The 24,888-nt window shown below is 39.9% G+C and overlaps 1 protein-coding gene across 5 annotated transcripts in view; it reads left to right on the top strand.

The window, feature by feature from the left end:
• Positions 1 to 24,888, top strand: part of EPB41L5 (erythrocyte membrane protein band 4.1 like 5) — a 176,515-nt gene that overhangs the window by 116,994 nt on the left and 34,633 nt on the right. For all 5 annotated transcript variants that reach the window (XM_054723369.1, XM_054723367.1, XM_054723368.1 and 2 more), the window contains 4 exons: positions 9,625 to 9,788; positions 14,195 to 14,292; positions 20,324 to 20,452; positions 23,545 to 23,609. In XM_054723369.1, coding sequence (XP_054579344.1) covers positions 9,625 to 9,788; positions 14,195 to 14,292; positions 20,324 to 20,452; positions 23,545 to 23,609 — 456 coding nt within the window. The remainder of the gene's footprint in view (positions 1 to 9,624; positions 9,789 to 14,194; positions 14,293 to 20,323; positions 20,453 to 23,544; positions 23,610 to 24,888) is intronic.

The raw sequence follows: 24,888 nt of genomic DNA, 5'->3' as shown, positions 1-24,888 counted from the left end.
GCTTCCCTCTGACCGCTGGCAGGCACCCAGGACCTGGGCTTCCCTCGCAGCCCGGCTTCTTCCAGAAGGTTGTCCGAAAGGATGTCAGGTCTAATTAGCATATTACACTTTTATTATTATAGATGAGGATTTCCTGTAGCCATTTAATTGTTAGTTTTCTGGTAGCTCTGTGTCTCCATTGTTTTTCCCCCTTGTGTTTCTGTCTGGTGTGGGGTTGGGACCTCTCGTTCCTCAAGGCAGACCTCCACAGCCAGAATATCCCTTGTGGCTGCCAGACTCAATGTGGCTTCTTCTTATAGGACTTCCACTCAGCTAGATTTCAGGTGGCTCTGAATGATGGTTGTTCAGTAGTTTAGTTGTAATTTTGATGTGGTTTTGGAAGCATTCAATTACCACATTTATCTAGGCTGCCATCTTGACTGGAAGTAAGGATCTGTTCTTGGCTGGTGATTTTTCTCTTTTAATAATTTGAATTAATTTCACCCTCTCCTAGCTTGTAGTTTGGGCTAAAAAAATATGATGATAATCTAATGGGATTTATTTTTATTAGTTATCATCATCTTTTCCCTGGCTGCTTTGAGAATTCTTTCTTTGTTGGTAATTTTTGACAGTTTTAATATAATGTGCCTTGGAAAAAAGCCTTTTAGAATTGAGATAATTAGTTATTCTGTTAACTTCTTGTATCCGAGGATCCAGTTCTTTCCAAAGGTATGGGAAGTTTTCATCATTTATTTGTTTAAATAAGCCCTCTGTCCCTTTCTCCTGCTCTTCATCCTCTGATACACTCATTATTATTATTTTTTAAAAATATTTATTGTGCAATTTATTACAGATGTTCCTCTTTTTTCCCCCATAGCTCCCCTCCACCCCGTTCCCACCCCACTCCAGGTCTCCCTCCCTGCCGCCCACTGATCTCGTCCATAGGTGTAAGCTCTTTGTCACTTCCCACACCCCTCACAACCCCTTCCCCCCAAGACTTGTCAGTCTGATCCCTTTCCATGCCCCTGATTCTATTACATTCACCAGTCTGTTCTGTTCATCAGGTTTTTTATTCATTTGATTTTTAGGTTCACTTGTTGATAGATATGTATTTGTTGTCACTTTGTTGTTCATAATTTTTTTATCTTTACCTTTTTCTTCTTCTTCCTCTTCTTAGAGAATACCCTTCAGGATTTCATGTAATACTCGTTTGGTGGTGATGAACTCCTTTAGCTTTGTCTTGTCTGTGAAGCTCTTTATCTGACCTTCAGTTCTAAATGATAGCTTTGCTGGGTAGAGTAATCTTGGTTGTAGGTTCTTGCTATTCATCACTTTGTATATTTCTTGCCACTCCCTTCTGGCCTGCTTAGTTTCTGTTGAGAAATCAGCTGACAGTCGTATGGGTGCTCCCTTGTAGGTAACTGTTTTTCTCTTGCTGCTTTTAAGATTCTCTTTTTGTCTTTTGCCCTTGTCATTTTAATTATTATGTGTCTTGGTGTGGTCCTCTTTGGATTCCTCTTGTTTGGGGTTCTGTGCGCTTCCTGGACTTGTAAGTCTATTTCTTTCACCAGGTAGGGGAAGTTTTCTGTCATTTCTTCAAATAGGTTTTCAATATCTTGCTCTCTGTCTTCTTCTGGCACCCCCATAATTCTGATGTTGGTATGCTTGAAGTTGTCCCAGAGGCTCCTTGCACTATCTTCATATTTTTGGATTCTTTTTTCTTTCTGCTTTTCCGGTTGGGTGTTTTTTGATTCTTCATATTTCAAATCTTTGACTTGATTCTTAGGATCCTCTAGTCTGCTGTTGAATCTCTGTATATTATTCTTTATTTCAGTCAGTGTATGCTTAATTTCTGATTGGTCCTTTTTCATATCCTTGAGGGTCTCACTAAATTTTTTGGAGGTTTCTAGAAGATTGTTGAGTAGCTTTATAACCGTGGTTTTGAACTCTATATCCAGTATTTTGCTTTCATCCATTTCTCTCATTTGTGACTTGTTTCTTTGTCTCCACATTTTGGCTGCTTCCCTGTGTTTGTTTCTATGTACTGGGTAGCTGCTAAGTCTCCTTGAGTTGATAGAGTGGCCTTGTGTGGTAGGTGTCCTATAGGGCCCAGTGGCTCAGCCTCCCAGTCATCTGAGGTGAAGACTCTTTGTGTACCCCTTTGTGGGCTGTTTGCAAAGTCTTGTTGTAGTTAATCCTTGATTGCTGTTGGTATCACTGGGAGGAATTGTCCTCCAGGCCAATTGGCTGTGAGGACCAGCTGTGTCTACACTGGAAGATCTGTTGCGCAGGAGACACCCTTATGGGGCAGGACTTGCTTCAGTGGGGCTTTGGTGCTCACTGAGTCTGCCCCTTGAGTGTGTCTCTTATGGATGTGAAGAGTTGTAATCCGGTATGGTCTCACTCTGACCACTGGGTACACTGGCTCTTGGATCTCCAAGGAGGTGCAAGGTCAGCCACTGTCTGGGGGTGCCCAGCAGGAGCTATAGAGACATCTACAGATTCCTCCTCTTTGTATGGGGTTTGGAAGTGCGCAGATGAGGCCCAGCTGTGAAGCAAGGCAGGCTGCTGCTACTGGCCTTGGGCCTTCTTTTGAAAGCTCTGGTGCTCTCTGACCCAGCTGCAGTTTGACAGGTTTTAGGCGGAGAAAGGACAGGCTATTCATATGCAAAAGCCAATGTGCACAGCTAGGGTGGGGTTGTAAATTGGGTGGGACAGGGTCTCTAGGAATCACCAAGGCAGAGCAAACAGCAATGGCTGCCAGTCAGCCCTGCACCGGAGAGGTTCCCAGGTCTCCGCGTCCCGTGCTCCTGTGCAGGAACCATGATTGCTGCGAGCACCTCTGAGAGAAAGCCACCCTCAAGTTCCTGTCCCGATGCCAGACAGTCCAGTTTCTCCCCATGTGTGTCTGGGTCCCCCAGAGTCTCGCCTGGAACTGGAGTTCAGAGCAAGCGGGAACTTGTATCTCTCTTCCAATTAAAAGAGCAGCACATCCAGGTGCCAGCACTTTCCGCACCTCCGTACCTCTTACCAGTCTCAATGTGCTTTCTTCACCTCTCTAGTTGTGTAACTTCCACTCAGACAGCTTTCCCGCAGTTCTGGGTGGTAGTTCTGCCTTTTAGTTATAATTTTGATGTGGTTGTGAGAGGCAGCAAGTATAGGTGTTTACCCATGCCACCATCTTGGTTCTCCCTACACCCATTATTCTTGTATCGCTCTTTCTAACGAAGTCAGATAATTCTCGTAGAGATTTTCTATTACTGTTGATTCTCTCTCTTCTTCCACCTGAGTCATTTCTAGATTTTTATCTTCTTTATCACTAATTGTTTCCTCCATCTGGTCTGCTCTATTTCCTAAACTTGATAGTTTATTCTTCATCTCTTTTATTGCGTTTTTCAGCTCCAGAATTTCATTTCGGTTCTTTCTTTCTTTTTTTTATTTTTATTTATTGATTAAGGTATTACTATATGTGTCCTTATCCTCCCCATTGCCCCCACCCCCACCCCCACTCATGCCCTCACCCCCCTGGTGTCTGTGTCCATTGGTTAGGTTTATATGCATGCATACAAGTCCTTTGGTTGATCTCTCCCCCTTACCCCATCAAACCTCTGAGGTTTGATGGTTTGATCGATGCTCCTCTGTCTCTGGATCTGTTTTTGTTCATCAGTTTATGTTGTTCATTATATTCCACAATGAGTGAGATCATGTGATATTTATCTTTCTCTGACTGGCTTATTTGCTTAGCATAATGATCTCCAGTTCCATCCATGCTGTTGCAAATGGTAATAATTCCTTTTTTACCACAGCGTAGTATTCCATTGTGTAGATGTACCACAGTTTTTTAATCCACTCATCTGCTGATGGGCACTTAGGCTGTTTCCAAATCTTAGCTATGGTAAATTGTGCCGCTATGAACGTAGGGGGTGCATATATCCTTTCTGATTGGTGTTTCTAGTTTCTTGGGATATATTCCTAGAAGTGGGATCACTGTGTCAAATGGGAGTTCCATTTTCAGTTTTTTGAGGAAACTCCATACTGTTCTCCACAGTGGCTGCACCAGTCTGCATTCCCACCAGCAGTGCACGAGGGTTCCTTTTCCTCCACATCCTCGCCAGCACTTGTCATTTGTTGACTTGTTGATGGTAGCCATTCTGACAGGTGTGAGATGGTACCGCATTGTCGTTTTCATTTGCATCTCTCGGATGATTAGTGACTTTGAGCATGTTTTCATAGGTCTCTTGGCCTTCCTTATGTCCTCTTTCAAAAATTATCTATTTAGGTCCATTGCCCATTTTTTTTTACATTTTTTAAAAAAATATATTTTATTGATTTTTTACAGAGAGGAAGGGAGAGGGATAGAGAGCTAGAAACATCGATGAGAGAGAATCATCGACCAGCTGCCTCCTGCACACCCCCTACCAGGGATGTGCCTGCAGCCAATGTACATGCCCTTGACCGGAATCGAACCTGGGACCTTTCAGTCAGCAGACCGACACTCTATCCATTGAGCCAAACCGGTTTCGCCTTTGCCCATTTTTTTATTGGATTGTTAATCTTCCTTTTGTTAAGTTGTATGAGTTCCCTGTAAATGTTGGAGATTAAACCCTTATTGGTGATAACATTGGCAAATATGTTCTCCCATGCATTGGGCTTTCTTGTTGTTTTGTTGATGGTTTCTTTTGCTGTACAGAAGGTTCTTTCTTAAAGTTTCAGTCTCTTTAATGAAGTACTCCTTTTGTTTGTTAACTTTGTTTCTTAGTTCATTGAATTTCCTTTCTGAATTTTCTTGTATCTCCTTGAGTTTTTTCAGAACTGCAATATTGAATTCTCTGTCATTTAATAACATATTTCCATTGCTTTCAGTTTATTTTCTGGAGATTTTAATTTTATTTCTGAATTCCCTTGTTACTTGACTATTCATTGTGTTTGATGAGTTTTTTTCTCTGCCTGGCATTAGGGGGAGAGGGGGGGAAAGCTGCTTTTTAAAAAGAATTTTAGTTGATTAAATAGAGGTCTTATTCTTGTTTTCCAGAAGGTGGGGCTTCAAGGATCTGTTGCCTCAGCTGTGGAAAACACTCAGTATTCCCCAGGAGGTGGGCGTCTGCTTTCGGACCTGAGCACCTCTGTCTCAGGGCACCACCTCCAGAGATTGGAAGGGGTGGACTATGCATTTCCTGTGTTTTCCTGGTGCCACCTTCCTGAAGCCAGATGCTCTGAGTGACCCACCTGCTCTACTCGGATGTGCAGCAGTGGGTGGGGGTTGGGAGAAGTGAGTTCAGGTGTCCCTGATTCTGCTCTTCCTTGTGAGTTTAGCTGCAATGAGTACAGATCACTTAGGCTGGAAAGGTTTTTTTACCAGTCCTTTCACAACCTGCCCAGAGAGGATTTTGTTGCCCAGAGTGCCACAGGGGGTTGGAGTGGGCAGATTCCCCAGCTGTGAGTCCTGTGTTCCATGCTGGCAGGCTTTTGAGTGCTGCAACTTTGTTTTTAAATCCTCACCCAAGGATATGTTTATTGATCTTTTTAGAGTGAGAAGAAGGGGGTGGAGGGAGAGAGAGAGAAACATCAATGTGAGAGAGAAACCTCAATTGGTAGCCTCCTGTGTGTGTATACCCCCACCAGGGATCAAATCCTCAACCTAGGTATGTGCCCTGACCAGAAATCGAACCTGACACTTTTTGGTACATCAGATGACACTCCAACCAGTTGAGCAACCCAGCTGGGCTGGAGGCCTGCAATTTATTTTTGCTTGTTTCTCTGCCCCTGACTGTGGGCCCAGCCTATGAACCAGAGGGTCATGGTTCGATTCCCATTCAGGGAACATGCCCAGGTTGTGGGCTCAGTCCCCAGTGTGCAGGAGGCAGCCAATCAGTGATTCTCTCTCATCATTGATGTTTCTATCTCTCCCTCTCCCTTCCTCTCTGAAATCAATAAAAAAATATATGTATTTTAAAAATTCTACATATATCCTTTTTTTCACTTCTTAGCTATAACTCTTTCTTTGTTTTAATGATTGCTTTTGCATTACAACTTTAACTTTTAACAGTCTACTTTCAAGGGATATTATACCATTTCATGTATAGTATAAGAATCTTAGAGTAGTGTACTTCCATTTCTCTTCTCCCAGCTTCTTTACTATCATTTGTCAAGCATTTTACTTTTATATATGTTATAAACCCCATAATACATTGTTCATTTTACTTCTGCCTGTAGGTCATTCTTTAACATTTTTTAGTGCATGTCTTTTGGTTATGAATTATTTTATATGAACGGCAATCTTTTTATTTTGTTTTTTGTTTTTACTGCTTTAAGATATAATTTACATACCATATCATTCACCCATTTAAAGAGGACAATTCAATGTTTTTAGTACATTCATAGGATTGGGCAACCTTTATCACAATTTTATTTTAGGACATTTTTACTCAAACCCCCACCCCCAAAGGAAATCCCAAACCCATTAGCAGTTGTTTTGATTACCACCTGTTCATTCTTTTGGTGAGGGTCCAACACATGACACCCAACACTGGACAGATGAGATAGACACAATTTATTGGTCACATATACTCATATCTCAAGGGAGGAGGAAACTGCATAACATACAGGGCCACGAGAGTGTTGCTCCTCGGAGCCATGTGAACAAACACGGGCTTTGTAATGACGTGAGGATGAGGTGACCCTTGGTTCCCACCAGCGGATGTGATTGGCCTGTTTGAATAATTTTGGCTGTCAGGGGAGTGAAATTTGTTAGGTTTAGAACCTGGTAGAATGCAGGTGGTACAGTTGATAGCAGATCTAGCTGGATGGGGAACCTTTTCAATGATTTGGGGGAGGGCATATCTGGTGAGAGCAAGGGCACTTGTGATTAGGCCTTTGGAGTCTTGTGAGGCAGGGATGTCAAGGTAGCACTTAGTATTGAATCTTAATTTTAGACCTTACACCACAGCAGTCAAACAACACCCCATTCCTCCCTGACCCCTCCTCCAGCCCTTGGCAACCACAAATCTCTCTGTCTTTAGGGATTTGCCAAGTCTGGACATTTCATATAAATCTATTCAGACAATATGTGGTATTTTGTGTCTGATTTCTTTATCATGTTTTCAAGGGTCATTCATGTCATAGCATATATCGTTGCTTCACTCCATTTATTGTTGATTAGTATTTTACTCTATGGCAGTGGTCGGCAAACTCATTAGTCAACAGAGCCAAATATCAACAGTACAACGATTGAAATTTCTTTTGAGAGCCAAATTTTTTAAACTTAAACTTCTTCTAACGCCACTTCTTCAAAATAAACTCGCCCAGGCCGTGGTATTTTGTGGAAGAGCCACACTCAAGGGGCCAAAGAGCCGCATGTGGCTCGCGAGCCGCGGTTTGCCGACCACTGCTCTATGGTCTAGCACATTTTATTTATCCATTCCTCAGTTGATGGGTATTTGTGCTGTTCTCACTTTTGACTCTTATGAATAATGCTGCTATGAACATTTATGTACACATTTTTGTGCAAATGTGTGTTTTCTTTTTGGTATATACCTAGCTTTTTCTTTGCTTTTTAAAGCTTTATTTTGCTGGCTATAAAATATTGGTTGATAGTTTTTCTTTCAGTGCTTTTAAGATGTTCCTCCATGTCCTCTATTTTGCATTGTTTCTGATGAGAAATCAGCTGTCACTCATATCTTTATTTGAACACATAATATTTTGTGCTGTTTTTAAGATTTTCTTTTTATCATTAAGTTTTAAGTAGTTTGTGATATGCTTTGGTGTAGTTTTCTTCATATTCTTGTCTTTAGGTTTTGTTGAGATTCTTGGATCTGTGTGTGGAGAAGCATGAGACTTGGTTGGAAAGCTTGTAAGGAGGATATTCCAAGAAAAGGGAAGTGAGTGGAAGGCCGCCTGCCCTGTTTATCAGAATTCCAATGTAAGGGAGACTTAGGGGAGAGTCAAAGGCAACACCCCTAATTATTTCTTGACCTTTCCAAACAAGTCTGTGCATTTGCAGACACACAGGTGTTTACTGGAATCCTTATGCTTAATCCCTGGATGCCCTTGCCTAGAGGACAATGTGAACATGTATCTAAAGGTAAAAAATCCAATAAAAGCCTAACGAGGCAGGCAATCGAGGCTGCCTGGTCACTTCTGCCAGGCTGTCCCTTAGCCTCTCTTTCACAGTGAAACTATCTCCGAGTAATCCATTCATCCGTTGCGCAGGGTCTGCTGGTCAGCCCCAGCAAGGTGGTGCCCTGTGTAAGGAGCCCTGGCATCTGTGGGCTAATAGTTTTCATCAAATTTTGATAAACTTCAACAGTTATTTCTTTAAACATTTGTCCTGCCCCACCCCCACTTTGGAACTCCAGTTATCCATACAGTAGGCTTCTTGAAGTTGTCCCACAGCTAAATGATATTCTTTTCATTGGGGGGGATTCTTTATCTCTCTGTGTTTTATTTTGGATAGTTTCTGTTGCTATGCCTTTAGTGTCTTATCTAACTTTTCATCTACTGTCAATCCCATCTAGTATATTTTACATTTCTGATATTGTAGTTTTCATCTCTAGAAGTTTGTTTTGAGTCTTTTTTATATCTTCCATGCCTTTGCTTAACTTTTTTGGTTATATGGAATACATATAATAACTATTTAATGGATTTCTCTGCTAATTCTAATAACAGTTTCTATTGGTTGATTATTCTCTTTAGCATGGGATGTCTTTGCATTCCTGGTAATCTTTGAGTGGATGTCTGACAATTTATCAAGTTCTTCACCTAACAAATTTAACTTTCCTACCTGATGCTAGATAATTCTATATTTCTCTAAAACTTCTTGAACTTTGTTTTGGGATATAGTTAAATTACTTAGAAACAGTTTGATTTTTTGGGGGTAGGTGGGCCAGTTGCCATGCTTAGCCTGAGTTAATTATTTTCCATGATTGAGGCAGGACCTTCCTAAATACTCAATGCCCTGTGAGTTCTGAGGTTTTAGTCTATGGAAACAGGAACAGTGGTCCAGTATGAGTGCCACTAGTACTTTGCCCAGCCAAACGGAGGGAGGGAGGAAGTTCTTTTGGATAGTTCTTTTCCGAGGCTCAGAGAGTTTCCTCACATGCATTCTCTGACCAGCACTTGCTGAATACTTGAGAGGGGACCTCCTGCACATCTCCAGGATTCAGCCCTCCTTGAAGTGCTGCTCTCTCCTGTCTGGTACTCTGTCCTGTGAATTTAGCTGCCGTGGTCTCCCTGGACTCTCAGCCTCATCTTACTTATTAGGAAGAGACTAAGGGAGTCCCTCTGGGCTGTGCCTCATTTCATCCTCTCTGCGCCATGGCATGGAAATTCTCTCAAGGCAACTGTAGGGCTCACCTCCTTTGTTTCCCGAATTTCAGAATCACTGTCCTTTGCTTTCTGATGTCTGATGACTTGAAAACAGTTTTCCCCCCTTATTAAGTTATTCCAAGTAGGAAGTTAAATCCAGTGCCATTTACTCCATCTTGGCTGATAGAAAAGTCTACCCAAAATGTTTTGACAGATGAATAAACTAGTTGGGATATTAACTCTTACATGAATTTTTTTTCAACAAAGATTTTTTTCTTAGTATTTTAAATTCTTTTAATGATAAATTTCTTGGTCTAAGTAAGTTTTCTCTTACCTTTACAGCTTGCCTCTGAATATTGATTTGCTAGATAGTCCAGCCTTATTGGAAACAACTATTGATGATGTAATTGGGGCACCGGACACTGTGGAAACATTGCAATCACCAGATGAAATTAACGTAGCCCCCAGGCAAACCGGATTAGAGGAACCTGAAGTTGAAGGCAGGAGTGAGTAAATATTCTGTAGAACATCAATGACACCTTTCATTTTACCTCCCTTTTAAATGAGCTACTTAAGTCAGTTCCTTCAAGAATATTTTATGTAGTAATTGAATTTTAAATTTTAATGTAAAAGAGTTATGCCTTCTTGCCTTTTTTTGGCTTAAGGGTTCATTGAAATATTTAAGATTGCATAATTGAGACCATTAAACATTTGTATCACTTATAAGTCATTAAATATTTGTACATTTTCAAACTTGCTTTTTCACTTCATTTCTTGAGTGAAAATTAAAAGAAAACGTTTCTTGAAAGATTTTTAAGGTTCAGGATTGAATAAATGTTTGGACATTCCATTAGTTCCTAGAAAGTATTTTGTTTTTAATGAGGACTGTTGTTGTACAGACCTACAAAAATAAATAATCCAGAAATAAAATTGCTTTCCTTAACATTTTAAAAGGTTAAAAGAAAACAGTAAATTTCAGGTTGAAATTTCTAATACTTGTGAATTTGGTTTGATATTAAAGTATAAATTATGTTTAAACAAAAACTTCCTATTGAATCTCAGGGTAATGTACCTTTTAAAAGGAGCTCATATTTATGTGGCTCTTGATCGGTAATTGCCATTGAGTATTCTGTTGTCTCTCAATAATATAGAATACAGCAGTAGTGTATAGTAATTTAGAGATAGGAAATGTTAATGAAAAGTTACACTGTGCTTCTGGTTAGTACAGTGGTCGGCAAACTGCGGCTCGCAAGCCACATACGGCTCTTTGGCCCCTTGAGTGTGGCTCTTCCACAAAATACCACGGCCTGGGCGAGTCTATTTTGAAGAAGTGGCATTAGAAGAAGTTTAACTTTAAAAAATTTGGCTTTCAAAAGAAATTTCAATCGTTGTACTGTTGATATTTGGCTCTGTTGACTAATGAGTTTGCCGACCACTGGGTTAGTAGAACATGCAGAAGTACTACTGGTAAGTGGCATTAAAAATTTGTTCTTTTGTTCTCCAAGTAACCACAACAAATACCTGGTTAAACAAATAGTCTGATATGTTCAAGGTTTTATGTTCTTATTGACATCTACCATGTTTGAATTGTGCTTATGAATCTGAGATTAGGGAAACAAAAATTAACTTTGATTTATTATGTTGGTAATTTCAGAATAATGTTCTAATTTTATTTTAAAGATAGTAGTAGTTATTGGATTAAGAAAACATCCCCATTACTGTTTGTCTTGTACTTTCTTTGCCGTAATTCCTTTAGGTTAGTTTCCAGTTTTTACAGCCCTTTCCTGGACTCTATCTTTTTTTAAAAATATATTTTATGGATTTTTTACAGAGAGGAAAGGATAGGAATAGAGAGTTAGAAACATCGATGAGAGAGAAACATCGATCAGCCGCCTCCTGCACACCCCCTACTGGGGATGTGCCCACAACCAAGGTACATGCCCATTACCAGAATCGAAGTTGGGACCTTTCAGTCCGTAGGCCGATGTTTTATCCACTGAGCCAAACCAGTTAGGGCTGGACTCTACCTTTTGTTAGCAAAGATCACTCTTTGTCACTAGAAGGATGTGAGACAAGAAACCAAGGCCAGGCCTAACCGGTTTGGCTCGGTGGATAGAGCGTAGCCTGCAGACTAAAGGGTCCCAGGTTCGATTCTGGTCAAGGGCATGTACCTTGGTTGTGGGCACTTCCCCAGTAGGGGGTGTGCAGGAGGCGGCGGATCGATGTTTCTCTCTCATTGATGTTTCTGACTCTATATCCCTCTCCCTTCCTCCCTGTAAAAAATCAATAAAATATATTAAAAAAAAACAAAGAAGGAAACTAAGGCCAGCAGAATTTAGATTCAACCAGAAGCAGGACTAGCTTCATATGGAGTATTTCCAGGGTTAAAATGAAAGTACTCTCCATTATAGAGTTGGCAGTATTGATTTTATTTACATTTCATTTTATGTCTATTATATGAATTTTAAAAGTTTTTTAACAGTGCTGCAATAGTGTTGTATTAGCAAACAACATTTACTTTGTACTTACTTTTTAGGAAATTGTATTGGTTTTAGTGAATATGGTAGGATGAATGAGGGTTACCTAGAAAAGATAATATGAGATATAATAACTCTTCAAATATTTGAAAGCCTGATATAGCAAAGAATTTATTTTATGACACTTCATTGGTGAAATCTTGGACCAGCAATTTGCAAGTATAGGGAAGCAGATTTGCAATCAGTATAGAAAAGGATTTTTTAAATGTTTCTGTCATATATCAGAAACTAGCGTTCTCGTTGCAGGAAAAATCCTGCAATAGGGTTTCCTGCTGCACTCTACCCCGCCCCGCCTGCTCTCCTCCCTTGTCCCCCGGCCCGCCTTCTCCGCCAGCCCGCCCCGCTCTCCTTCCTTCTCCCCCGGCCCCGCCTCCGCTCCTCCCTTGTCCCCCGGCCCGCCTTCTCCGCCAGCCCGCCCCGCTCTCCTTCCTTCTCCCCCGGCCCCGCCTCCGCTCCTCCCTTGTCCCCCCGCCCGCCTTCTCCGCCAGCCCGCCCCGTAATGTGAAAATCCTGATTTGCATAGCTGAGTAGTTATAAAAGTATTGTTCTTTTTTTAAAGAACAGCTTATCCTACAATCTCAGGATGTTCCTCTGCCAAACAGATGTAGCAGAAGAAGCTTTATTTAAACAACAGCAAAAAAACAAAAACAAACAAAACAAACAAACAAACAAAAAAAACCCAAACCCGGTAGTATTAATTTATCAGCATAAGCTAAAGCACTTGTGGTCTCAACATCATCATGTTAAAATTTAGCATAAAATAATTTGAAGCATAAGAAAACCAGGAGATGGCAAGTAAATGAGTATGGATGATTTTGAGATCAGGGTTGAATTAGTGATTCTCATTACCAGGAGAGTTTTAAAAACTACCAGTGCCAGAAAACTACCTCCAGAAATTCTGATATTATTGTTCTAAGGTCAGCTCTGGGAAGCAGTATTGCTTAAAAACTCCACATCTGGTTCTAATGTTCAGCCAAGAGTTAATTGCTGTATACTTTTATATGATCCCTTTGACCAGGAGGAAATGATTTAATAGTTTTTTCTCCCTTCTTCTGCCTGACTATATAGAAATTAATAGGCATTCAACAGCTCTTTTTGTCAAATGAACATGTAAAAATTCCAACTCATATCAATTAGTCCCTGTATAAGATTATAATAGTGTGGTTAATTTAAATAGAGTTCATTTAAAGCTGAATTGTATTAAATGCATTATTTTTTTAGTGGTTAGAGGACTTTATTTATAACTGGAGGCCCAGTGCACTAAATTCATGCACAGGTAGTGTCCCTTAGCAGCTGCCGGTGTGGCCAAGGCCTCCCTTCCCCGGCTGCCGGCTGAGACCTTCCTTCATTCTGCAGCGCCCCCTGGTGGTCAGTGCACATCATAGCAAGCAACCAAACTCCCAGGAATGGTGGAACTCCCAAGGGGACACTTTGCATATTAGGCTTTTGTGTATAGAGAGATGTGTTTTGCAGCCAAGGTGGAACATAAGACAAAATGCTTGTCCCGCATCACACCTAATGTGTCCAATATGTAATATGTTGAGTCAGTGAATGAATAAATATATATCCTTCACCAGTTTGCTCCACATGGTTTAGGTTTAGGCTGTTGTGTATATATAGGGCCAAGAAAAGAAAATGGCAAAGTACTGAGGTTTGGCCAGAGGAGCTTGGGTTGTGGTTATAGAAGAAAGGATAGTGTCACAGGTGAACTCTCTCTATATATATCGATTTCAGAGAGGAAGGGGAAGGGAGAGAGAGGTAGAAACACCGTGATGAGAGAGAATCATTGATCGGCTGCCTTCTGCAACCCGGGCATGTGCCCATGACTGGAATAGAACCAGGGACCCTTCAGTCCGCAGGCTGACGCTCTATCCACAGAGCCAAACCAGCCTGGGCTCTGCCTGTTTTTTAAGTCTTTTAAAAGCATATTTTTACTGATTTTAGAGAGAGAGGATGGGAGAGAGATAGAAACATCAATCAGTTGCCTCCTGCATGCCCCCTACTGGGGATCAAGCCAGCAACCTGGGCATGCGCCCTGACCAAGAATCCGTCTGTGACCCCCTGGTTCATGAGTTGGTGCTTAACCACTAAGCAACACTGGCCAGGCATTTTCTTTGAACTTTTTAACTAGTAAGCCTTCTTAACCACACATGCTATTGAGATTCCATATGTAGTGGCTTTTTAGGAGCGGTGTAGATACAGGCTAATGTTGCTGATTAGGTTAACTCTTATTCAAATTAATGGAGAGTTACCTGGTTACAGAAAGAAAATATCTTTATTCTGTGGTCCTAACCCTTTAATTGATGATACTCTCACACAGCTATGACAGCGTGGCAGACTAAGGGGCTATTTTGCCTTTTTTTTTTTTTCCCCAGCATTAAAAGATGCGCCAGAGAAGCTGAAACACCTTGAGACAGAAAACGGTTCATTGCCGTCGCCTCGTCCCAACATTGATGTTAACATCAACAACCAGGTATTCAGATTTCTCCTTTGTATACCTGTCACATATCTCTAGACCTCCCAGAAATCCTTTCTTTCCAAAGCTAATACTTTTTCTTCTCTTTTGCTGGGATATCTGTCTGTGCTGGATTCTTATAAACCTGTTTTCTCATTTAAAAAGGAGACATTTTCAGATGTTTAGGAGGGAAAGAGAAACTTGGGCAGTGACATTAAGAACTGTAAGATCATCTCATAATTTTTTTACACATACAGTCAAAAGTGATATAGATGGTAACTTTTAATTTTGATTCAGCCTTTTTTTTTTCTTAATTCTGTTTAGTGGGTCTTGATTTAGTTGAACTTAGTGATGGCTTTTGAAGTTATAGGAGGGTTTGTTTGAAAGGAGCTGCTCTGTTTGAAGAGAATAGATCTTTAGATGCTTCAGATTTATCTTTCATACCTTTCACCACCCTGTCTCTCTGGAGTTTTTAAGGCATTGGGTGTGTGTTGGGGCGGGGAGGGGTGCATACCAATTAAACTTTAGTTAATTGCAAAGCATTTTCTTATTTCTACATGAAATATCTAAAATAAATGGAATGAGATAAAAATAATTAATTGTATTAGCTATCAGATGTCCCCACTAAATGGAAGAGTGAATTTTAGGTAATGATCTGGAGACACCCTTGTATAGACAACAGATAGCAAGGCTCTGTTGAAGGAATCCTGCTTTAATTCGGTTTTAAAGAAGAAAGGGGAACACTTTATCTGCAGTGTTCTTTCATCCCTGGATAACTAATAGGAATTTTTTCGGAGACAAGTATGAAGTAGAGAGTGATTTTCTTCTTTCTTGCATGGTCACTTGTTAAAGCTGTTCTTTTGAATCCAGTTTTTTTTTTTTTTTTAATGTGTTTTTTTCTTAGAAATATCTTTTAGAAGCTGATTAAATTTCAGGAAGGCTTTTATTTTCTTGACCACCTTGATATTTGTAATTATATTGGTCTGTGTGCTTTCACCTTGTCAGTTGCTTTACTATCACTGTAAAGTAGGAGAATGCAGGGTCAGAGACAGAAGGTTAATTTGACACAAATTTAGTGGAGGACTTGAATGAAACTAAAAAAGAATGAAGCCTGGTGACTCTTGAGGAGGGGAGAAGCAGAGTGAGTGTTCGTTACACTGGTTGAGAACTTAAGCAGACTTTGGGTTGCCTTTAACCCCTGACATAAGCACCTGACCACCAAGGACTTCTTTGCGGTAGAGGGTCATTTCAGATGAGTTCTAATTGGGGTATTTAGGAATCAGGTGTCCTTTTAATTCTTTTGGTCTTATGTTTGCCACATTTTGGCCATCCAAGGCAGATATATCAGCAGCTGGGTGCCATTGGAGTTATGTGCTATAAGGAAATAAAGTGAAAATATTTTAAAGTTATTACTCAACTTGTATTTCAGTAAATTTTTCAATTGTACACATACATGATACTTTAAAATTAAAGCAAAATTTAAAAAGCAAAAACTTATGTACCTTTAAGCATTTAAATGTGATATATTTTTTAAAATTAAAAAGCAATAACACTGCTTTTTGAAACTAATCAGTTGTAAACATCATTCTTTTTTTCAGTGACATTACAGGCAATAATTAAGTTGCATGCATGAGTCATCAGTGTGTTTACTCAATCCCCATTAGACAGACTGTGGCTAATTTTCACTGTCCTAATTATTGCGTGACAGACTTACACATAAATATCTGCAATCATCTTTGATATTTTCCTCCTGGGAAGTAGAAGTGGTAAGTCAGAGTACAGGCAGGGCAGACTTTTAAAGCCTTTGGTACTTTGGCAAAATTGTCTCCCAGAAAGATGGAAACAATTTATACTTTTACCTGCGATGTTAGTTGAACTATTGTTTTTGTTTTTAATATAGGCATGAAAATAAATATCTGCCTATGTCAGAGGCAGGTTGTTCTGAGAACCCTATAATGTGATTAACAAGTCATCTCAAGTCTGCAACGTAATTGTCTCTGAAAAGAAAATGTCAAAGCATTTGAACTAGCTATGATTTTTTTCAGCTTTATTGAGATAAAATTTACAATAATAAAAGTGTTCTATGCAAATCGAACAAAGGCTGGACAGCAGATGACTGTCCAGACAATACGCTATGACAGGCCCTGGCACCAGGCTAGCCAAAGCAGGTGCAGTGCGATTGGCCAGGGGCCCCCGCCATTGCCCCAGATCGCCCGTAGAGGGAGGCCCTGGCCACTGGCTGGTGGGGCACCAATGGGGGGGCGCCTCCACCATTGCCCCAAAGAGGGAGGCCCAGGCTACCCGGCCAGTGGTGCTGTGGTGAGTGGGCGGGGCCTCCCTCTGTGAGGCAGTTGATCTTGGGGCTCCCGGACTGTGAGAGGGCACAGGCTTGGGTGAGGGACCCTCCCTCCCAATTCATGAATTTCGTGTACTGGACCTCTAGTTGAGAAATAAAATTGTAATATATTTAAAGCACATGACATGGTGATTTGCTATATGTATACATTGTGAAATGATTCCTGCAATTAAATGAACACATCCATCACTTCAGAGAGTTATCATTTTGTTTTGTTTTGTTTTGCTTTTTTGTGATAATGTTTAACATCTACTCTCTTAGCAAATTTCAAGTGTACCAAACAATATAATGAACTATAGTCATCATGCTGTACATTAGATCCTCAGAACTTAACCATGTTATCACTGAAAGCTTGTACCCTTTACCAACCTCTCCCTATCCCCCTCACCCTCAGTTTCTGGTAGCAACCATTCTACTCTGTTTCTATGAGTTGAATTTTTTTTTTTTTTAGATTTTACATATAAATAATATCATGCAGTATTTGTCATTCTCTGTCTGACTTATTTCAGTTAGCATAATGCCTGCCAGCATTTTCCATGTTGTTGCAAATGGCAGGATTTCCTTCTTTTTAAAGACTGAATAATATTCCATGTGTGTACACACAGTCACACAAACACCACATTTTCTTTGTCCACTCAGTCTTTAATGTTCCCATAGGTTGGTTCCATATCTTGGCTATTGTGCATAATGCCGCAGTGAACATGGGAGTATATCTATACAAGATAGTGATTTTGTTTCCTTTGGATATATCATCAGAAGTGGGATTGCTGGATCATAAGGCATGAAGTAGCCATGAAGTAGCCATGGTCAGAAAAGGACAATAAGGACTTATTTCAATTAATAGGAACCATTCTAAAGATGAGGAGGTTACACACATAGATATAGTCTAGGCCGAAGTAGCGATGCTCAGATTTGTATGTACCGAATCACATGGGAAAGCTTGCTAAACATTCAGATTTTGGGATCGCACCCGGAGGCAGATATGTGGAGACCATACTAAGAAACATCAAATTAAATAATAATCACATTAATTAAATCTTTTTAAACCTGGAATAGTGGTGCAGTATATAACCCCATACATGCCAGCTAGCCTGTTTTTTTGTGTTTTTTTTTTTAAATATATTTTATTGATTTTTTACAGAGAGGAAGGGAGAGGGATAGAGAGCTAGAAACATCGATGAGAGAGAAACATCGACCAGCTGCCTCCTGCACACCCCCCACTGGGGATGTGCCCACAACCAAGGTACATGCCCTTGACCGGAATCGAACCTGGGACCCTTCAGTCCACAGACCGACGCTCTATCCACTGAGCCAAACCGGTTTCGGCGGTTGTCATTCATTTTAAGTAAATATCAATTGTAGTGTAGATAATTTAAACTTATTAATTTGCTTCCTCCCACTTCTTTTCATAATAGTTAATTTATATTGTTTTAATTATGATCTTTATTAACTGGATTTGTGTTTTATTCTATAATTTTCATAAGTCTATAGCTGAAAGTGACCTTTTTGTGGCTATATAAAATAATCCAAACATAATTATCTGCCAGGTGACAGCTACAGAATTACAGGGATTAGCCTAACTGAAAATCCAGTTGAAATTAATTACAGTAGTCCTTCCATATCTATGATTTCACTTTCCATTGTTCCAGTTACTTGTGGTCTACTATGGTCCAAAAATGTTAAATGGGAAATTCCAGAAATAAACAGTTTATAAGTTTTAAATTGTGTGCCATTCTGGGAAGTCTGATAAACTATCACACTGTCCCACCCAGGCAATGAGTAGTTACCTTGGTTATCAGGTCAACTGTCATGGTCTCGCAGTGCCTGTGTGTTATCCCATCTAATAAAAGGGTAATATGCAAATTAACCATCACTCCGCGACAAAGATGGTGGCGCCCATAGCGCCAGGGCGGGATGCTGGCGGTGTCGCCCTGGTGACGATGCTAGCGTCCCACGCCCAGGTCACGGGGGGAGGGAGGGCTGCAGACAAAACGTGGAACTGCTGGGTTGGGGGCGTGCTCCAAGCTGCGGCTGCTCGGGACACACCCCCAGCCCAGCGGACAGAAGCCCAGCTGACAGAACACTGGGCCGCTGGGCTGGGGGCGTGCCCCTGGCGGCCCCTGGGCTGTGGCTTGGGGTATGCCCCCAGCCCAGCGGACAGAAGCCCAGTGGACAGAGGCCCAGCAGACAGAATGTGGGGCCGCTGAACTGGGGGTGTGCCCCAGGCGGCCGCTGCCATGTGGCTCGGGACACGCCCCCAGCCAAGTGGACAGAAACCCTGGGGACACAATGCAGGGGGTCCTCTGCGCATGAGCTGCAGAGGAAACACCTTTTCTGAAGGCTCATTGGCTAAGCTCCCTGTACACTGCCACTCACAGTGTTCTTGGTAACTTGGGTAATAAGAATCCAAGAAGGTAATCTAGGGGTTTTCCACCACACTCCTGGAGACAAAAACTAAGGTCTGCTGCTGCAGGGGCTAAGGAATGTCATATCCTGCCCTAGCCGGTTTGGCTCAGTGGATAGAGCCTCGGCCTGCCAACTGCAGGGTCCAGGTTCAGTTGTGATCAAGGGCATGTACCTAGGTTGCAGGCTCCTCCCTGGCCAGGGCCCAGGTCAGGGCTCATGCAGGAGGCAACCAATCAAAGTGTGCCTCTCACATTGATGTTTCTCTCTGTTTTTCCCTCTCTCTTCCAAGCTCTCTAAAAATCAAGGGAAACATATCCTCAGGTGAGGATAAAAAAGAAAGAAAGAAAGAAATGTCATATCCTATGAAAGACACATCTTGAAAATGCCTAAAGAAAGTTGTCATTTTTTCATGGTGAAGGGACTGGAGTCTGTGTTGATGAAAACACCTTGGTGGCTGTGACAGTGGCAGCAGCAGCGGGGTGATGGGGCTGGCGCCTTCCCCTGATCAGCCCAGTCACCTCCCGCAGAGGGAGGCTAGACTGCGGCTTAGGTCCACTCTCTGTCAGTAGGACATCCCCTGAGGGCTCCCAGTCTGTGAGAGGGGGCAGGCTTGGCTGAGGGACCAGCCCCCAGTGCACGAATTTCGTGCACCGGGTCTCTAGTTTATTTAATAATGGCCCCAAGTGCAAGAGTAGTGATGCTGGCAATTCAGATATAACAAACAGAAGCCATAGAAACTTCCTTTAGTGAAAAGGTGAGTACAGTACAGTAAGATATTTTGAGACAGAAACCACAGTCACATAATTCTTATTATTGTATATTGTTATAATTGTTCTATTTTATTAGCAGTCATTGTTTATACTCTCTTTCTGTGCCTCACTGCAGGCATATATGTAGGAAAACATAGTTTGGTACTATCTGTGCTTTTAGGATCCAATGGGGATTTTGGAGCATACCTGCTGTGAGTAAGGGGGGACAGCAAATGACACATTCTTTGTGTGTGGTTAGCTCAAGCATTTGTCCCAGGTAATATAATTGGTTATTCAATTTCTTAAAGACAGGAAATTGGTCTAGATGGTTTTTTGTGGTCCCAATCAATTCATATTTCATGTTTGTAATAATCAAGCCTTAGTTTGAAATTACATGTAGGAGTTGACTATTCCTGGAATAGGCTATGACTGTTTAAGACACATAATTTCCTGATTGTCTAAATATGAACTTTCATCAGCCCCTTTTCTATTTCCATGTAACTATCAGATTTGCTTATAGTATGTTTTTAATATATAGGAGGAAGTGGTGAAGCTGACTGAGAAATGTCTTAATAATGCCATTGAGAGCCCAGGATTGAATGCTAGGCGAGTTCCTCCTGACTTGAAGAGTAACATTTTGAAGGCTCAAGTAGAAGCAGTGCAAAAGGTAAGCTGCTTTAATAGAGATAGTCCTGGTGAAGTGAAAAGAACATGAAACTTAGTCTAGAAACTCTGAAAAGCGAATAAAATACGTGAACATTAAGCATTAAGCGAATAAAATACGTGAACATTAGCTAGTGATTAGAGATAGAGAGTACACCAAGAAACATACTCGAGATGGCAAAATGCCTTCCTAATTCTAAATACAAGCTAGATTAAGAGGGGTAGTCATGGGATACAAAGTAAGAGTAGAGACGCTCTAGGGTTTAATAAGTTTTTTAAAAAGGTAAAAATCCTATAAAAGTGAGTCCTTAATCTTTGCCTCTTGTTATAGCCAGAAAATCTGGAGATTCTTAGGTTCCTGTCACTCTTAAGTCTATGATGTTAGGATTTTTTAATCAATCTGCTATTTCCTACCACCCATCTACCCCCAATTTGGCAAAATTGTGAAGTTCTAAGCAACAAGAATGAAAGTTACAAGGTGAAAGAGTCCACTGTGACATCGTGAGTGATACAATGGGTTGAGACCAGCCCCCACAACATTTTTGGCATCCCTGCTCACACTGATAGTTGTCCCTTGGCCCTCCCTTATTGTCAGACTTGTCCTCTGTAGTAAACCAGGACAAAAGCCTGTCTCACTACATCATGTTGTCAACAAGGATTTCAAAACATCCTACTGTTGAGAAGATATATTTTACCCATTCTGTACCCAGCAACAGCCTTGAAAAGAACTGAGAGGACTTGAAGAATATTGTTTGTGCTTTTGATCTATCCTCTCCCCCAGTATAAACATAAAACATAATATTTTCATATAAAAAATAAATCAGACAACTTGAGTTTGAATCCTATTTCTAATCTACCACCTACTAGCTTTGTGACTTGGCAAGTTAGTTAATGTCTCTGAATCTCAGTTTAATTGTATTTGAAAAAAAGTTCGTGGTTGTACCTACCTTAAGGTAGGTTACAAGGATGAAATGATAATAAATGTAAAGGACACAGAATAGTGCCTGGCACATAATGAGCGTTTAATACATGTTGGAACTACATGTAGTAGCAGTGGTAGTAGTTGTCATTGCTTTACATTTCAGTTATATTTTTGGATATTTTTTGAATTGCAGAAGAGAGAAATAACTTGACTAGCCCTTAATTAAAGAGATTTTATTTTATAGTTTAAAACCTTACCATGAAGAAAAATCCAGGACCAGATAACTTCATTGTTGAAATCTACTGAACATTTACGGAAGAACTAATGACAGTTCTACACAAAGGCTTTGAGAAAATAGAGAGGAGGGAGCACTTTCCAACTCATTTTATGAGACTATTATTACCCCAGTACCAACATCAGAAAAACATACGACAAGAAAAGAAACAATAGACTAACTCTCTTGAACATGGACTCAAAAGTTCTTAACAAAATATAAGCAAATCATACTCACAATTTATGTAAAGGATGGTACATCCTGACCACATAGGGTTTATCTCAGGAAGAAAGTTGGTTATCATTCAAATATCAGTATAGTTTACCATGTTAAAAATAAAGAAAATTTTCTCAAGTCCTATGGAAAAGTCATTTCACAGAATTCAACCTCCCTTCATGATAAAAACTCACAGCAAACTAGGAATAGAATGAAACTGCTTCAGCCTGGTAAAGGGCATCTATGGGAAAATCTATACCTAGCATAATACTTTGTGGCAGAAGATCCATTCACTAGAATAGCAACTAAAATTAAAAACAGACCTTTCCCATGTTGTCAGTGGCAGGGCTCCTGCAGTGCACATTGCAGGTATGAGTAAAAACAATGCTTGATAAGCTCTTTAGAAAAGAGTTTGGCGATGTATTAAACGTACACTCACATACGATTTAGCAGTTCCTCTCAGGTATTTACCCAAGAGGAATGAATATGTCGGTTCAAATAGACATTGGTACAGGAAAGTTCCTAGGAGCTTTATTATAATAGCTAACAACCAGAAGCAACCCAAATGTTCATTATCAGGGCAACAGGTAAATTATGGTATATCCATACAGTGGAATGCTACTCAGCACATAAAGAATTAATTAGTGATAAGTGGACTATCATGGGTGAATCTCAAAAACATGCTATTCTAAAGAGGCAGATACAAAATTTAAGTATAATGACTTCATTTATATGAACTATAGAAAGTAAGAGTCCTTGTTTGCCATAGTAAGGGTTTTGCTGGGATTGTGTTGGAAGCCTCAGGGAGCGTTTCCTTGCTCTATGCCAATTTGTTTCTTTCATCACTGTATATGTTCATTGTAGAGTTAGTTATGCACCTGTATTTATTTTTCAAAATTAATCAAACTGTACAATAAAAATGTGTGCATTTTACTATATATAAATGAGACCTCAATAAAGTTAATGAAAAACACTGATTTCTTCAGAAAAATATATTTAGAATTCTCTCATTAAATAATTCTTGCATTCAGGGAAAAATAAAAAGCCAAATATATACCTTAACATCTGTTTTATCATGTAAATTCAAAAAATTCTGATGTGCAATCTTTTGGGAATCTGTATGTATAGACTAACACACCATGGTGTCTTAAATAATTGAAAGTTATCTAGTAAAGCATGTGGCTTTGTATACTAATATATCCAAGTAGAAGCGTAGATTATTAATTTGGATATGGGATAAGATTGCACTTGGTGCAGTACTGTTATCTCCATAGATAAGGTATGATTACCTCTTTTGGAACTGAAGCAAACTGATATTTCTGTTTTTAAATTACAGGAAAGAAATTTAAGTTTCTTGTTATTTTACTATCCTCTACAAAGATTTAATATTTATAATCTTTTTGTTTGTTTGTTTTGTTTTTGTTAATCCTCACCTGAGGATATTTTTCCAATGATCTTTTAGAGAGAGTGGAAGAGAGAGAAAGACGGAGAGACACCGATGTGAGAGAAACACATGGATTGGTTGCCTCCTGCATGTGCCCTGACCAGGGCCCGGCCAGGAAGGAGCCTGCAACCAAAGTACATGCCCTTGACTGAAATTAAACCCAGAACCCTTTGGTCCACAGGCCGACGCTCTATCCACTGAGCCAAACTGGCTAGGGCAATGTGTATTTCTTTTTCTTAGGTTACAAGAGAAGATGGCCTATTGAGTCATAAAAACGCCAGTGTTCAGGATGCTGCCACAAACAGGTACAGTTCTGGGTAAAATGAATTAAGTGATGTTTTCTTCCTCTTCACTTTTTTGGGGGGCCTTTTTTCCTATTCTCCAATCTATCACCACATGATTACACTGAATTAAATGATGTTCTTTTCCTCTTAACTTTTCTGTGTAGCCTTTTTTCTTCATTTCCAATCTATCACCACATGATTTCAGGATATCTATTTGAAAAACAACTTGAATTCACTCTTCTGTCCTTTACATAGCTGCTTAGTACCTAGTTTTAGATTATTTGAAGATAATCCTAATTAATCTCTCTGTTCTCATTCTTTTTGAATTGATTGAAGTTACAAAGCAAAAACAACCTCTACAGGTATTTTTAATCTTATTAGGTACCTGGGAGGAATGTATATTATTTCTCATGGGTATGGTAGTTAACTTTCCTGTCATCCCAATGTCCTCATTCTTATAAACTTTCTTCCTATAGGTTCTCATTTTCTTTTGCAGTCCTTTGTGCCTCTCTCTTTTTAAATGGGTATTATGCCATTTATTTGTCTCTGGGCTTTTTCCTTGCTCTATGCCAATTTGTTTCTTTCATCACTGTGTATTTAATGTTCTGTACTTAGTTGGTGCTAAACATTGTTGAATGAATGAATGCTGCTTTTTTTCTCATTATTCAAAACTTAGTGGAGCATTTTCTGATTAGTTATATTTGGTTCCAGATACTGTAATCAACATAGCACTTAAGAATATAGCAGGCTTTGTATATAGGACTTTATAATTAGTATTCAACAAACATATTAATTGATGATCGGGGTAAAACTGAAATTTCAACTTAACCTTTAAGTTAATTCTAATAAATCAGTTGACATTTTTAATACTATTATTATTGGAGCCTTTTAGAATAACCTCATTAACTTTTTTTTTTCTAAGAGGAAGATAATGGCCCAGTTTCATTGAACTCTAAAAGCTGGAAAGAGCATAGAATATACTCCACTTTACTTCCAGATTTACTTTTCTCTAAGTGGTTGTTGATATTTTCAATAATTTTTTTCCTGCCAGGATTTGAATTTAATGCATCCTTTAAAATATACTAAGTTCTGCTCATCAGGCAAAAACTAAAGTGTTTCCCTTAGTTAAGATCAGGAACAAGACAGGAATGTCCACTTTCACCAGTCTTATTCAGTATAGTACTGGACGTGCTAGCCACAGCAATCAGACAATAAAAAGAAATAAAAAGCATCTAAATTTAAAAGGAAGAAGGAATATTGTCATTAATTTGCAGATGACATGATACTGTATACAGAGAAC

Source organism: Eptesicus fuscus, chromosome 11 (genome assembly GCF_027574615.1).
Source record: "Eptesicus fuscus isolate TK198812 chromosome 11, DD_ASM_mEF_20220401, whole genome shotgun sequence".
Taxonomy (NCBI): domain Eukaryota; kingdom Metazoa; phylum Chordata; class Mammalia; order Chiroptera; family Vespertilionidae; genus Eptesicus; species Eptesicus fuscus.
This window is presented reverse-complemented; position numbering and strand designations above follow the sequence as displayed.